This window comes from Pristis pectinata, chromosome 37, assembly GCF_009764475.1.
Source record: "Pristis pectinata isolate sPriPec2 chromosome 37, sPriPec2.1.pri, whole genome shotgun sequence".
Lineage (NCBI taxonomy): Eukaryota > Metazoa > Chordata > Chondrichthyes > Rhinopristiformes > Pristidae > Pristis > Pristis pectinata.
In genome coordinates this window covers 9,071,537-9,085,334 of record NC_067440.1, presented here as the reverse complement: position 1 = coordinate 9,085,334, position 13,798 = coordinate 9,071,537, and the positions used below count along the sequence as shown (strand labels likewise).

Genomic DNA, 13,798 nt, shown 5'->3' with positions numbered 1-13,798 from the left:
CTCAAACAGAATGCACTGGAGGAGGGGAGATGCCTGGATCCCTGCCCCAATCCCGATGGGAACAGTTATACGAATTAAGCAAAGCAACGGCAGATCATGAGAGCCACAGACGACATCCTTCATGAGGATGTTACTGGGACTGGAGGGCTTGAGTGACAAGAGACTGGGGCTTTCTCTTCTGTCCCAGTGACATGGGACTGCCCCTCTAACCCACTGCACGCATTGGACCAAAACCCCTGGGAGGGAGATCCCAGGATTGTGACGGACATTGTCTGACGACCAGGAGCCGAGCAGCAGCACCCACTGTTGCACTGGAGGTGGCTGTCGCTCTGGGGAGAGGAGGGGTGGGGGGAGAGGGGGGAGGAGGGAGGTGGGGAGGTGGTGGAGGGAGGGGAGAGCGAGGGGGGTGGTGGAGGGGGGGAAGGGGTGGAGGGGGACGGGGTGGTAGGAGGGGTGGAGGGGGGAGAGCGAGGGGGGGGTGGTGGAGGGAGGAGGAAGGGGAGGAGGGAAGGGGAGAGGGAGACGAGGGGGGGGTGGAGTGGGTGGAGGGGGGGGGGAGCGAGGGGGAGGGAGGGGAAGGGGGTGGAGGAGGAGGGAGAGGGAAGGGGAGTGTCGAGGAGGAGGGGCTGGGGAGAGGGGGAGGAGGAGGGGGGGGGGTGGAGGGAGGTGGTGGAGGGCAGGGAGAGCGGTGGTCGGGGGAGGAGTCCAACGAGCCGAGTGAAAGGCAGCACCTACCGGCGTCCACCTGGTCGGTCGTAGGTCGGCTGTAGGCGCTTCTCCTTGGGGCTGGGGGGGCCGACCGGGTCACCGTGGGGCTGGGGAGCTCCAGGCAGGCCCCAGCCACCGGCCGCAGAGGTGGGGGGAAGAACCCCTGGCTGGGGACCACCGGCTTCCGGACGTGCAGGTTGAGCCGGTCCACGCACTGGGACAACTTGTCCAGGTCTCCGGCCGTAAAGCGTCCCCGGATCCCAGCGGGAGCCTGGCCGGACCGCCGCACCTGGGCCAGCCTCCTGGTGGGCAGCCGAGGGGGGGGACCATCGCCGCCATCGAGCGAGGACTGACGCACGGGCTTGTTCCGGCGCGGGGGCTTCGGCAGTGGGTTGGTCGCGGGGGCTGGCGATTCCCGGCCAGGGCCGGCGGTCTCGGAGGATCCGTGACCCCCATCTGGCTGACGGGGGGCTTCTGGAATGGCAGCTTCTGCCGGCTCTGTCGGAGCCTCCGCCCCAGAGGCCTCCGGGTTAATTCCGGAGATGCGGAAGTCCGGGCAGTGATTGGCCTCTCCGCCGATGGGAAGGACGTAGCTGAACGTCTTGTTGTCGCTGCTCTCCGAGGAGTCCGACAAGGAGGGCTCCGAGATCTCCAGCCTTCCCTCGGCGTCGGGGGCGGGCCTCCACACCAGCACCATCCCGGGACGCTCCCTGTGGCACAGGCACGGGCAGCGGGTGGGGCAACACTGGCCGTCCTCCGTCCCCCCCTCCACTTCGTCGCCGCCCTCTGGCGCTTCCTCCTCCTCCTCCTCCCGAGGATCTGCAGAGGGGATCAACCATCGGTCAGGCCATGCCGGAATCCCGGCGTTCTGCCACTGGACAACCAGGAGCTCGGCTCCACCCTCCCCAAATCCCCAAACCTCTGCCCCCACCGGTGTCTGTCCCTCCTGAGACCCTCCAGGTACAAGTCCCGGCCTGGCTCAATGCGCCAAGTTGTAATGTTGACCCCTCCTCCTCCCCATCCCCCCAACCCTCCCTCCCCCCATTCCCCATTCCCCCTCCCCCATTTCCCCCTCACCCTCCCTCCCCATTCCCCCCACCCTCCATTCCCCCTCACTCTCCCTCCCCCCATTCCCCCTCCCTCCCCCATTTCCTCCTCCCCTCCTCCCCCCATCCCCCCGCCCCTCCATCCCCCCACCCTCCCTCCCCCATTCCCATTCCCCCTCCCTCCCCATTTCTCCCTCACCCTCCCTCCCCATTCCCCCTCACCCTCCCTCCCCATTCCCCCCCACCCTCCATCCCCCTCACTCTTCCTCCCCACATCCCCTCACCCTCCCTCCCCATCCTCCCCACTCCCTGCCCCCATTTCCCCCACCCCCCCTCCATCCCCCATCCCGTCCCCCCTGCTCTCCCCTCCCTCCTGTTCCCCTTCTCTCCCCCCTCTTCCCGTCCCCTCTCCCTTCCTCCTCCTCCTGACCCCCAACCTTCTGAACACCTCCCTCCCCGCCACCGCCACCCCCCAAAAAACTCTGCCACCGGCGCCTCGTCACCCCACGGGACCTCGGACAAACACAAGGGTGGGGAGGAGCAAGAGACAAAGAGGTGGGGGGTAAGTAGGCAGAGGGAAGGTGAGGGAGTTTTCCCTCATCGTGTCTGGGCCTGGCAAAAGCAATGGAAGGCCAAACTATTGCCAGGGAAACGGGCGCAGGGGCTTGTGGGTAAGTGGCGGGAGAGACCGGTTAATGGTTCACCTACCTGTTGGGTTGTCCTGGGTCAGGGGTACAGCGAGAGGTGGCCTCGCGGGTGCTAACAGTGCCTGATCCTTGCTGTGGTTCACCAGCGCCTCTGGAAGGGCCACCGACCTCACCATGTGCTTCCTCCGGGCTTTTGGCACCGGGGGGGTGCCCCCGGGAGCCTCCCGGGCCGATTCCGACCGTCTGACTCCCAGGGGCTGCTTCTCCCCGCTCACCGCACCCTCCGCCTCCCGAGGGCCCGAGGCCTTGTCGAACCGCTCCCGGATCTTCCGGACGTTCCCCGAGCTGCGGCAGACCTCGCCGGCCGCTGTCGTTTCCAAGACCTGCCGTCTGGCCGGGACCGGAGGGTAGGCAGGCTGCGCCTCGCCGGCTCTCTGCGAGCCGTCGCCCTGAGTCCCAACAGCGCGAGCGAGAGCCGGTGGTTTTGGTTTCAGCGGAGGCTTGGGTGGCCGTTTCTCCAGCTCTGGAGGCTCCTTCGCCGTTGGCTCCATCCCAACTACAGATGTTCGGGTCAACAGCTGGCCTTGGCCTGCAAGTCAAACCGAGGGGCGGAAAGGAACATTTGGTAAGGGAGAAGGGGGGGGACGAAATATTAATAACTGCTGTTGAATTCAACGCGGAGTATTTTAGACACCCAATCCCTTCTGGTCCAATCCAGGGAAGCAAACAATTGGAGATGAGACTCAATTGTTGTGGATCGTGGGAGACTCCTGGAGACATACAGCAGAAACAGGCCGTCCAGCCCATCAGCTCTGCACAGCCCACCAAGTCTGCACCGACCATCAAGCCCCCATTTTTACACTCCTCCTACACCAATCCCACTTTATTCTCCCCCCCACCAATCCCCCTCAACTCCCCCCTTCCCCCCCGTGCCAGGGTAAGCACGGTAGTGTAGCAGTTAGCGTAACGCTTTACAGCACCAGTGACCAGGGTTCAATTCCCGCAGCTGTCTGTAAGGAGTTTGTACGTTCTCCCTGTGTCTGCGTGGGTTTCCTCCGGGTGCTCCGGTTTCCTCCCACATTCCAAAGACGTACGGGTTAGGAAGTTGCGGGCGTGCTATGTTGGCGCCGGAAGCGTGGCGACACTTGTGCGCTGCCCCCCAGAACACTCTACGCAAAAGATGCATTTCACTGTGTGTTTCAGTGTACATGTGACTAATAAAGAAATCTGATCTGATTCTACCCCTCACTCACACAACTAAGGGCAATCACTGGCCAAGTAACCTACCAACCTGTACATCTGTGGAATGTGGGAGGAAACCAGAGCCCCCCCGGAGGAAGGCACAGAGCGACAGAGAGAATGGGCAAACTCCACACACACACACACACACACACACACACACACACACACACACACACACACACACACACACACACAGCGCCGGAGATCGGGATCGGACCTAGATCGCTGGAGTCACGAGGCAGCAGCACTACCAGCTGAACCATGAGTGCAAATCCATCACCATGGTTTCTTCATCACTGAAGTTGTAAGCACAGAACTACATGGAATAGGACATGGCGCTTCTCGCCTGGACTGGTTTCCAATCAGGGTTGTGAAACTAAAAGCTGCCAATTCAAGTACTCCCTCAGGAACGACAATATTGGGTCTACTTCCGTGACTCCCTTGGACCACGCGTTCCAGACACTGGGAAAAGTAAGTTCCCCCAATGCCAATTCTTTTGATTAATTGCCTTAAACGTATGTCCAAGTCTGTACAATGCAAAGAGAACATAGAACAGAACAGCACAATACAGGCCCTTCGGCCCACAGTGTTGTGCCGACCTTTAAACCTCGCCTAAGACTATCTAACCCCTTCCTCCCACATAGCCCTCTATTTTAAATTCTTCCATATGCTTATCTAGCAATCCCTTGAATTTGACCAATGTACCTGCCTCCACCACCACCCCAGGCAGCGCATTCCATGCACCAACCACTCTCTGGGTAAAAAACCTCCCTCTGATATCTCCCTTGAACTTCCCACCCATTACTTTAGAGCCATGCCCTCTTGTATTGAGCATTGGTGACCTGGGAAAGAGGCGCTGGCTCTTAATATTTTGTACACCTCTAAAGAAATCTGGCTATTAGAGATTTGGTTTGAGGTTACAAATAGGAAGCAATGAGGGTTCTGTTTACTTTTATTCGTGGGGTCCGGGTGCTGCTGGCAACGCCAGCATTTATTGCCCACCCCTCATTGCCCCTTGAGAAGATTGGGGGGGGGTGGGGGGGGGGAAGCCATCACCTCAAACCGCTGCAGACCTTCTGGTGAAGGCTCTGTTGGGGAGGGAGTCTCGGTATTCGGACACAGCGGCGATGAAGGAATGGCGATGCATGCCCAAGTCGGGAGGGGAAGATTGGACGAGGTGGCACTTCGCTGCGCTGCCAACCTTATCGATCAGGGTAGGTGGGCAAAGAGGTCAGCACGGAAGTGATGGGCTGAAGGGCCATTTCTGGGCTCTGTGACTCATCCAGGTGCTAGAGGTTGTGAATAAAGAGTGACTCAGGGGAAACTACAGGAGCAGGCAACTACTAATATCAACAGTGTCTCATTGTAAAGTGCAATAAATAAGGAACAGCTAATTGCAAAGGCACGTTGAATAGGGGATAATCTATTAGTTGCTGCCGACCTTGTTATGTAGTAGTCAAGAAAACATTTAACCAGATGTCTGTAGGATGCATTGTCAAATCAGTTTCACTTTAGAGGTCGTCGTTAATCCCATAGAACTGGAGCTTGCACTGTGTTCAAAGGGACTTCAGTTTAGCTCAAGTTGAGTCAAGTCGGGTGTATTGTCATCTGCACAAGTCCACGTGTGCACAGGTGCAATGAAAAACTTACCTGCAGCAGCATCACAGGCACAGAGCATCAGATACACAACATTCACAAGGAAAACACATAGAAAATTATACAAGAAAGAACACAATTAGAACAAAACAAAAGCCCCTTGTAGTGCAAAGTGTTGCTGTACTGAGGCAGTGATTAGGGTTGTGCAGGTTGGTTCAAGAACCGAATGGTTGAAGGGAAGTAGCTGTTCCTGAACCTGGTGGTGTGGGACTTCAGGCTTCTGTACCTCCTGCCCGGTACAACTCCCCCAAATTCTACCCCTCACTCACACACACACACACACAGAGCCGGAGGTCGTGATCGAACCTGGGTCTCCAGAGCTGTGAGGCAGTGGCTCTACCCGCTGTATTGCCCTTTCCATCTTTTTCTCCTCTGAGGCAAGACAGGTTGAAAGTAGCAGTGAAGTTCAGCCACCAGCCTCACATAGGATCGGCATATCCAAGGGGATTGGCCTCCCCATCCCCTCCTGCAAGCCCTCCTTTTCCCAATGGTCCAAATGCCACACCCCTCCCCTCTCCCTGCCGCTCTTCCCAACCCCCATACAGATACATCCCTACCACTGGTCACTCAAACCAACTTAACCCACCTCCACGCAGCCATTGGAAGGTGGGCAAATTCCTTATCACCCGACTGGATGGTTTTGATCATCAGTCAAAGCCTCTTATAGAGTCATACAGCATGGAAGCAGGCCCTTCGGCCCAACTGGTCCATGCCGAACAAGATGCCCATCTAAGCTGGTCCCATTTGTCTGTGTTTGGCCTATAACCTTCTAAACCTTTCCTATCCATGTAACTGTCCAACTGTCTTACTATTCTTAATAAATTGAGACAACCAGTGGTATTTCTCTCAGCGCTGGTTCCCTTATAGTAACCATTAACTTTTGCTCCGCAGATATTAATTGGGAGAAAGGTAACAAAGCAGTGGAAATGTGCAATAACTGGCAAGATACCAGAAAGGACAACGGAGCAGTGAGAACTTGCAGTCCATGTGGTTCAAATATGATGGCAGAGTATAGTATTGATGGTAAGACTCTTGGCAGTGTGGAGGATCAGAGGGATCTTGGGGTCCGAGTCCATAGGATGCTCAAAGCAGCTGCACAGGTTGACTCTGTGGTTAAGAAGGCATACGGTGTATTGTCCTTCATCAATCGTGGAATTGAATTTAGGAGCCGAGAGGTAATGTTGCAGCTATATAGGACCCTGGTCAGATCCCACTCGGAGTACTGTGCTCAGTTCTGGTCGCCTCACTAGAGAGGGTGCAGAGGAGATTTACAAGGATGCTGCCTGGATTGGGGAGCACGCCTTATGAAAATAGGTTGAGTGAACTCGGCCTTTTCTCCTTGGAGCGACGGAGGATGAGGGGTGATCTGATAGAGGTGTATAAGATGATGAGAGGCATTGATCGTGTGGATAGTCAGAGGCTTTTTCCCAGGGCTGAAGTGGTTGCCACAAGAGGACATAGGTTTAAGGTGTTGGGGAGTAGGTATAGAGGAGATGTCAGGGGTAAGTTTTTTACTCAGAAAGTGGTGAGTGTTTGAAATGGGCTGCAGGCAACGGTGGTGGAGGCAGATACGATAGGGTCTATTAAGAGACTGTTGGATAGGTACATGGAGCTTAGAAAAATAGAGGGCTATGGGTAAGCCTAGTAATTTCTAAGTTAAGGACATGTTCAGCACAGCTTTGTGGGCCGAAGGGCCTGGATTGTGCTGTAGATTTTCTATGTTTCTATGTCCACAGATCCCTGAAGGGTAGAGGATAAATACATAAGAGGTTAAGAAGGCACTTGGGGAACTTGCCTTTATTAGCCAAGACGTAGTATACAAGAGCAGGGAAGTCATGCTTGAATTGTACGCAAAACACTAGTTAGACTACGGTGCACAGTTCTGGTCACCAGGCAATGGGAAAGATGTGGCGGGTTTAGAGAGGGTGTAGAGGAGATTTGCCAGGATGTTCGCTGTGCTGTGGAGTGAGTCTTCTTGGGACAGGGGATAGTGAAGGGAGATTTATGGGCTTAGGGGGATTGGTTTGGAGGACCTATAATCAATAGTTTTGGGTTATAGATGTAATACTGTAGGTAAGTTGGGCAGTATTTCTTTTCATCCAGAGGGTGTCGGGGGTCTGGAACTCACTGCCTGAGAGGGTAGTGGAGGCAGACACCTCTGTCGCACTCCCACAGTAGTGGGCAGGTACATGAAGGGCTGTGATCTGTAGGGAGGTGGGATTAGGCTGGGGAGTGAAAAGCAAACTGTTGGAAATCTGACACAAAAGCAGAAAACGTTGGAAACACTCAGCAGGTCGAGCAGCATCTGTGGAGAGAGAAACGTCATCAACGTTTCAGGTCCATGACTTCTCGTCAGTTCGCTGACTCTGCTTCCCGCTCCACAGAAGCTGCTCAACCTGCGGAGATTTTCCCCGCATCTTACTCCATTTTATTCAGTGGGGGAAGAATTGGTTCTGGTTGCGCAGTGGTTGAGTTACAGGCTGGGTGTTCAGAGATATGACTTGATTCGGAGGCACATGTTCGAATCCCACCCTGGTAGCTGGGGAAATTAGAGCGATTCATTAAATCTGGTATCAAAAGAAAAGCTGTAACTGGTAACAAGAACCTACTAAGTGGTCATTCAAAAGAAATACCTAGCAGACAAAGAAACCCGTCATCCCTACTTGCGCTGGCCAACATGTCCCTCCAGACCCACCAAGGCAGCCGATCTTTAATCACCTCCTCAATCCTGGAGGCAAGCAAGGATGGATGAACAAAATCTGCTGAAGGAACTCAACAGGTCGAGCAGCATCTGTGGTGGTGGTGGGGGTGGAGTGAGGAATTGTCGACGTCTTCTCCACAGATGAGGTCCTCCAGCAGATTTGGTGTGTTACTTCAGGATGGATAAATGTTGGCAGCATCCACTTACCATAGAACAGTACGGCACAATACAGGCCCTTCAGCCCACAATGTTGCGCCGACCTTTAAACCTCGCCTAAGACTATCTAACCTCTACTGCCCCCATATCCGTCTATTTTAAATTCCTCCATATGCTTATCTAGCAATCTCTTGAATTTGACCAATGTACCTGCCTCCACCACCACCCCAGGCAGTGCATTCCACGACCAAACCACTCTCTGGGTAAAAAACCCTCTGGTATCTCCTTTGAACTTCCCACCCATTACTTTAAAGCCATGCCCTCTTGTATTGAGCATTGGTGCCCTGGGAAAGAGGCGCTGGCTGTCCACTCTATCTGTTCCTCTTAATATTTTGTTCACCTCTATCATGTCTCCTCTCATCCTCCTCCTCTCCAAAGAGTAAAGCCCTAGCTCCCTTAGTCTCTCCTCATAATGCATAGTCTCCAAACCTGAGCAAACAAATAAAGGAAAAAAATTCCTAACACGCTGCAAGTTCCACGTTGCTTTAACTAGTTACCTGCGGTGCATGGTATGTGTTTGAGCCAGAATGCTGGGAAAGGTATTTACTCTCTCTCTCTCTATCTGGCCTCCGACGTCTGTCACTTAAAGATTATTGCTTTTCACTGCATCATCCACGTACTTGAAAAGATAAACAGAGCCTAGTGTTCAACGCTGCAATATTAAAACTGATGAAAAGGATGTCAGGGTCTTAAGAATACATTACAATCCAGAAAACATGAGCCAAGCAGGCAAAGAAAGAACAATGACCCTCACTATTAAACCTGTCAGTGACTTACTGAGTTTGGTCGGGGTAAAACCTATCACAGCGACAGATCAGTTATTCTGCTTAAGGAATCAGAGAAGATGGTGGTTGGACAGTGTAGGGAGGATAATGAGGCAATGGAGCATCACCAGAAGTTCTCTTCCAGGCCAACACCCTCAGCATAGATGCTCCACACAGCTACTCTCAGCTAGTACGCTGTCCTTCATGTGTCCGAGACCAGACTCCCGAAGCACACTATCCTGCGAAGGCTGGCAGCTGGAAAAGATTCAAGGAAGATCTCAAAGCCTCCTTGAGGGCATGCAGTGAACCCCCACAGACTCCTGGGAATCTCTCTCGCCCACCACTGGAGGAGGAGCATTCGGGATGGGGATTGGGGGTCACAAGACTGTACACCAGGAACCCCGTGTAGGTAGCGGCAGGAGCACAGCATCTCGCAAACTATCGGGCCGTGCCTTCTTCTCGATGCTGCCATCAGGCAGGAGGTACAGGAGCCTGAAGACCCACACGTCAAGGTTCAACAACAGCTTCTTCCCCACTGCCGTCAGGTTCTTGAACCCACCTGACTATATTCTAGCACTATATTTCCCTCAACTTGCACTAATGTTGCTGTGTTTAATTTTGTTTATTTTGTCGTGAAAGTTATGTACAATTTGTTTATTTAAGTTTACATATTGTGCTGCTGCTGCAAAAAAGCTAATCTTCACGGCATTTATACCTTGGGTATGTATGCCAGTGACAATAAACTTGAATGATTAGCTCACCGACCCCGCACATCGTTGGGAGGCGAGAAGCAACTGGAGCACCCAGGGGGAACCTACGCAGTCACGGGGAGAATGTGCAAACTCCACACAGAGCTCTGGAGGTCAGTATCGAACCGGGGTCTCCGGAGCTGTGAGGTACAAGCTACAATGGCCTAATTCTGCTCTTGTAAGATACAAGATCATCAAGTCTGCTCTGCCATTCAACAATGGCTGATTCTCTCAACCCCATTCTCGCGCCTTCTCCACATAACCTTTAACCCCCACACTAAACAAGAACCTATCAATCTCTGCCTTAAATACACCCAATGACTTGGCCTCCACCGCCCTCCGAGGCAACAAATTCCACAGATTCACCGCCCTCTGGCTGAAGAAATTCCTCCTCATTCTCAATTCTAAAGGGACGTCCCTTTATTCTGAGGCTGTGCCCTCAGATCCTGGACTCTCCCACGGATGGAAACATCCTCCCCACGTCCGCTCTATCCAGGCCTTTCAGTATCCGGTAGGTTCCAATAAGATTCCACGCCCCCTCTCATCCTCCTGAAGAACTCCATTGAGGACAGGCCCAGAGACATCAAACGCTCCTGAAAAGACCCGAAAAACCCTAATTCTACCTCAGACTGTATTTACCTCAACTTTACACTAACGTTGTTGTATTTATTTTTACCTTGTCTCGTATAATAGAACATACAAAACCCACAGCACAATTCAGGCCCTTCGGCCCACAAAGCTGTGCCGAACATGTCCTTACCTTAGAAATTACTAGGCTTACCCACAGCCCTCTATTTTTCTCAGCTCCATGTACCTATCCAAAAGTCTCTTAAAAGACCCTATCGTATCCGCCTCCACCACCGTTGCCGGCAGCCCATTCCACACACTCACCACTCTCTGAGTAAAAAACTTACCCCTGACATCTCCTCTATACCTACTCCCCAGCACCTTAAACCTATGTCCTCTTGTGGCCACCATTTCAGCCCTGGGGAAAAGCTTCTGACTGTCCACACGATCAATGCCTCTCATCATCTTATACACCTCTGTCAGGTCACCCTCCACCCTCTGTCGCTCCAAGGAGAAAAGGCTGAGTTCCCTCAACCTACTTTCATAAGGCATGCTTAACATAATTTATGTTAGGTTTATGTAATTTATGTCTGTCATGTTTGAAATGTACTGTGCTGCTGCTACAAAAAGCTAATTCTCATGGCATTTATACCCTGGGTACATGTGCCCCTGACAACAACCTTGAACTACCCGCCCACCCTATCAGTCACTACCTTTCCCAGCTCTTCATCTTGGAACCCACAGAAGCAGAGTCTTCTCCGACCTACGGACGAACGTTTGGGAGACCGGCGGGATGGAAGGGGGGCGGATTTGCCAGCTACTGCGGGGCTGCAGGCATCTTCCGCACCTCGGGCGGGAACGGGGCGTATCCGCGTGCCTTCTCTCCCCACTCCTGAGCCACAGTGATTGGGAGCTGGGTGGATCCAGGAGCGCCGAGAGATCTCGCTCACCAAGTCAGCGAGGCCGGCTGGCGGCCACTCTTCCCGCTCCTGCTCGCTCCCCCCGACACTGCTGCTCCTGTGACCCTCTCCCGCACACTGCTGTTCATTCTCCAGAAAAGAGCCCCATGTTAATCTGGGACTGCCTGCCAGAAGCAAGTTGCCCTTCATCCCTTACAAGAATTCTTGTGCTGAACCCAGACTAACAAGGTTAGACTTCGTTAGAAGAGATTTGGTATGTCACTGAATGCCCTTACAAATTTCTATAGATGTACGGTGGAGAGCATTCTGACTGGTTGCATCACCGCCTGGTATGAAGCCTCCAATGTGCAGGATTGAAAGAGTCTGCAGAGGGCTGTAGACTCAGCCAGCTCCGTCACGGGCACAACCCTCCCCACCATCAAGGACATCTTTGAGATGCAGTGCCTCAAGAAGGTGGTGTCCATCACCAAGGACCCTCGCCATCCGGGACATGCCCTCTTCCCATTACCGAGGTACAGGAGCCTGAAGACCCTCACTCAACAATTCAGAAACACTTTCTTCCCCTCCGCCGTCAGATTTCTGAATGGTCCTTGAACCCCTGAACACTACCTCGTTATTCCAATTTTTTCTATTTATTTATTTTGAAATTTATAGTAATTTTGTGTCTTTGCACTGTACTGCTGCCGCAAAACAACACATTTCACGTCATACAAGTCACTGGTAATAAATCTGATTCTGAGACAGCTAGCCTCATTAGACAATTTGCGACAGATTCCAGGAACTGGCTGTAAAAGCTAGTTCCTTCAGTGATTTTTGATTACCCAGAGAGATCACACTCACAACATTGTTGTGAGCTGGAGACTCCTTATCTCGGAGTTTTGCCCCTCAAAGTTTTGGAGAGGCACTTGCCAGGAGTAGTTAAGTGCACTCACTGCATGGGTGTGGTTTGGTTCAAAGCAGTTGCTGAGAAGTTTTAACAAAAATACTGATAGAGCTGCTGCCTCACAGCTCCCGTGACCCTGGTTCAATCCTGACCTCCTGTGCTGTCTGTGTGGAGTTGGCACGTTCTCCTGATTGTACAGCACAGAAACAGGCCCTTCAGCCCACCATGAAGCCCCCATCTACCCTCATCCCATTTACCAGCACTTGGCCCATACTCTTCTATACCTTGGTGATTCAAGTGCTCGTCTAGATACTTCTTTAATGTTGTGAGTGTCTCCCCCTCCACCACCCTTCAGAGAGTGCGCTTGAGATTCCAGCCACCCTCTGGGTGAAAAAGTTTTTCCTCAGATTCCCTCTAAACCCCTTACCCTAAATCTTCCCTCTGGTCTTAGACTATCTAACTTACCTACATCCATCGTACGTTTATATACCTGAGGTTCACTCTTCCCCCATCCCAGATTTCTCTGCTCCAGGGATAACCCTGCCTCTCCAGACCAACATCCTGACAAATCCCCTCTCACGAGATCACAAGACAAAGGAGAAGTACGCCATTCGGCCCATCGAGTCTGCTCCATGAGCCACACTAAAAACTATTCCTAGCTAGCCCCAATTTCTGGCCCTGTCCCCGTATCCCTTGATACTTTGACTAATTAGATACCTATCAATCTCCTCCTTAAACACCCCTAATGATTGGGCCTCCACAGCTGTACTTGGCAATGAATTCCATAATTTCACTACCCTCTGGCTAAAGAAATTTCTCCTCATTTCTGTTTTAAACCAGTACCTTCTAATTCTAAGATTGTGCCCTCTAGTCCTGGACTCACCCACCAAGGGAAACAGCTTAGCCACATCTACTCTGTCCAGTCCTTTCAACATTCTAAATGTTTCTGTGAGGTCCCCTCTCATTCTTCTGTACTCCAGTGAGTACAGTACAAGAGCCGACAAATGCTCCTCATATGTAAGCCCTTTCATTCCGGGAATCATCTTTGTAAATCTCCTCTGAACCCTCTCCAACATCAGTACATCCTTCCTAAGATATGGGGCCCAAAACCGTGCACAGTATTCCAAATGAGGCCTCACCAGCGCCCCATAGAGCCTCATCAACACTTCCCTACTTTTATACACTATATCTCTGAGCCACCTCTAGTTTAATCCCATTCCCTCCTGTAGTGCGGTGACCAGAACTGCACTCAGTACTCCAGCTGCGGCCTAACCAACATTTTATAAAGTTGTACCATCGGCCGCGGTCGAGCGGTTCCCCCCCAGGTGCTCCCGGTTCCTCCCATACCCCAAAGACACGCTGGTTGGCGGGTTAATGGGTTACTGCCTGAACGAACGTGCATGGCAGGAGAACCGAAGTGCGCTAAGGGCGTTCGAGAGAGAATAGGCAGTGGGGGAATGGGACCAAGCTGGTATAAGCCTTGATGGACCCCTGTCATAAGAGAAACATGAAACATTTCTTCACTATGTTAAGTCATCTGGTCTCACCCTTCTGGTGTTATTCCCCTTATTCCACCCAATCCTTCCCTCTTCTCTGCTACCTAGAACCAACTTGCCTTCTCTCCTAAATGTTGGACACAAGAAATTCTGCAGGTGCTGCAATCTGGAGCAATACACAAAAAGTGCTGGAGGAACTCAGC

The 13,798-nt window shown here is 52.7% G+C and overlaps 1 protein-coding gene across 1 annotated transcript in view; it reads right to left on the bottom strand.

Moving 5' to 3' along the window:
* The window catches only part of LOC127586471 (rho guanine nucleotide exchange factor 15-like), a 58,689-nt gene that overhangs the window by 26,358 nt on the left and 18,533 nt on the right, over window positions 1-13,798 (bottom strand). The window contains 2 exon segments of the mRNA XM_052044475.1: window positions 736-1,527; window positions 2,463-2,990. Of these exon segments, the coding sequence (XP_051900435.1) occupies window positions 736-1,527; window positions 2,463-2,952 (1,282 nt within the window). The 5' untranslated portion in view covers window positions 2,953-2,990.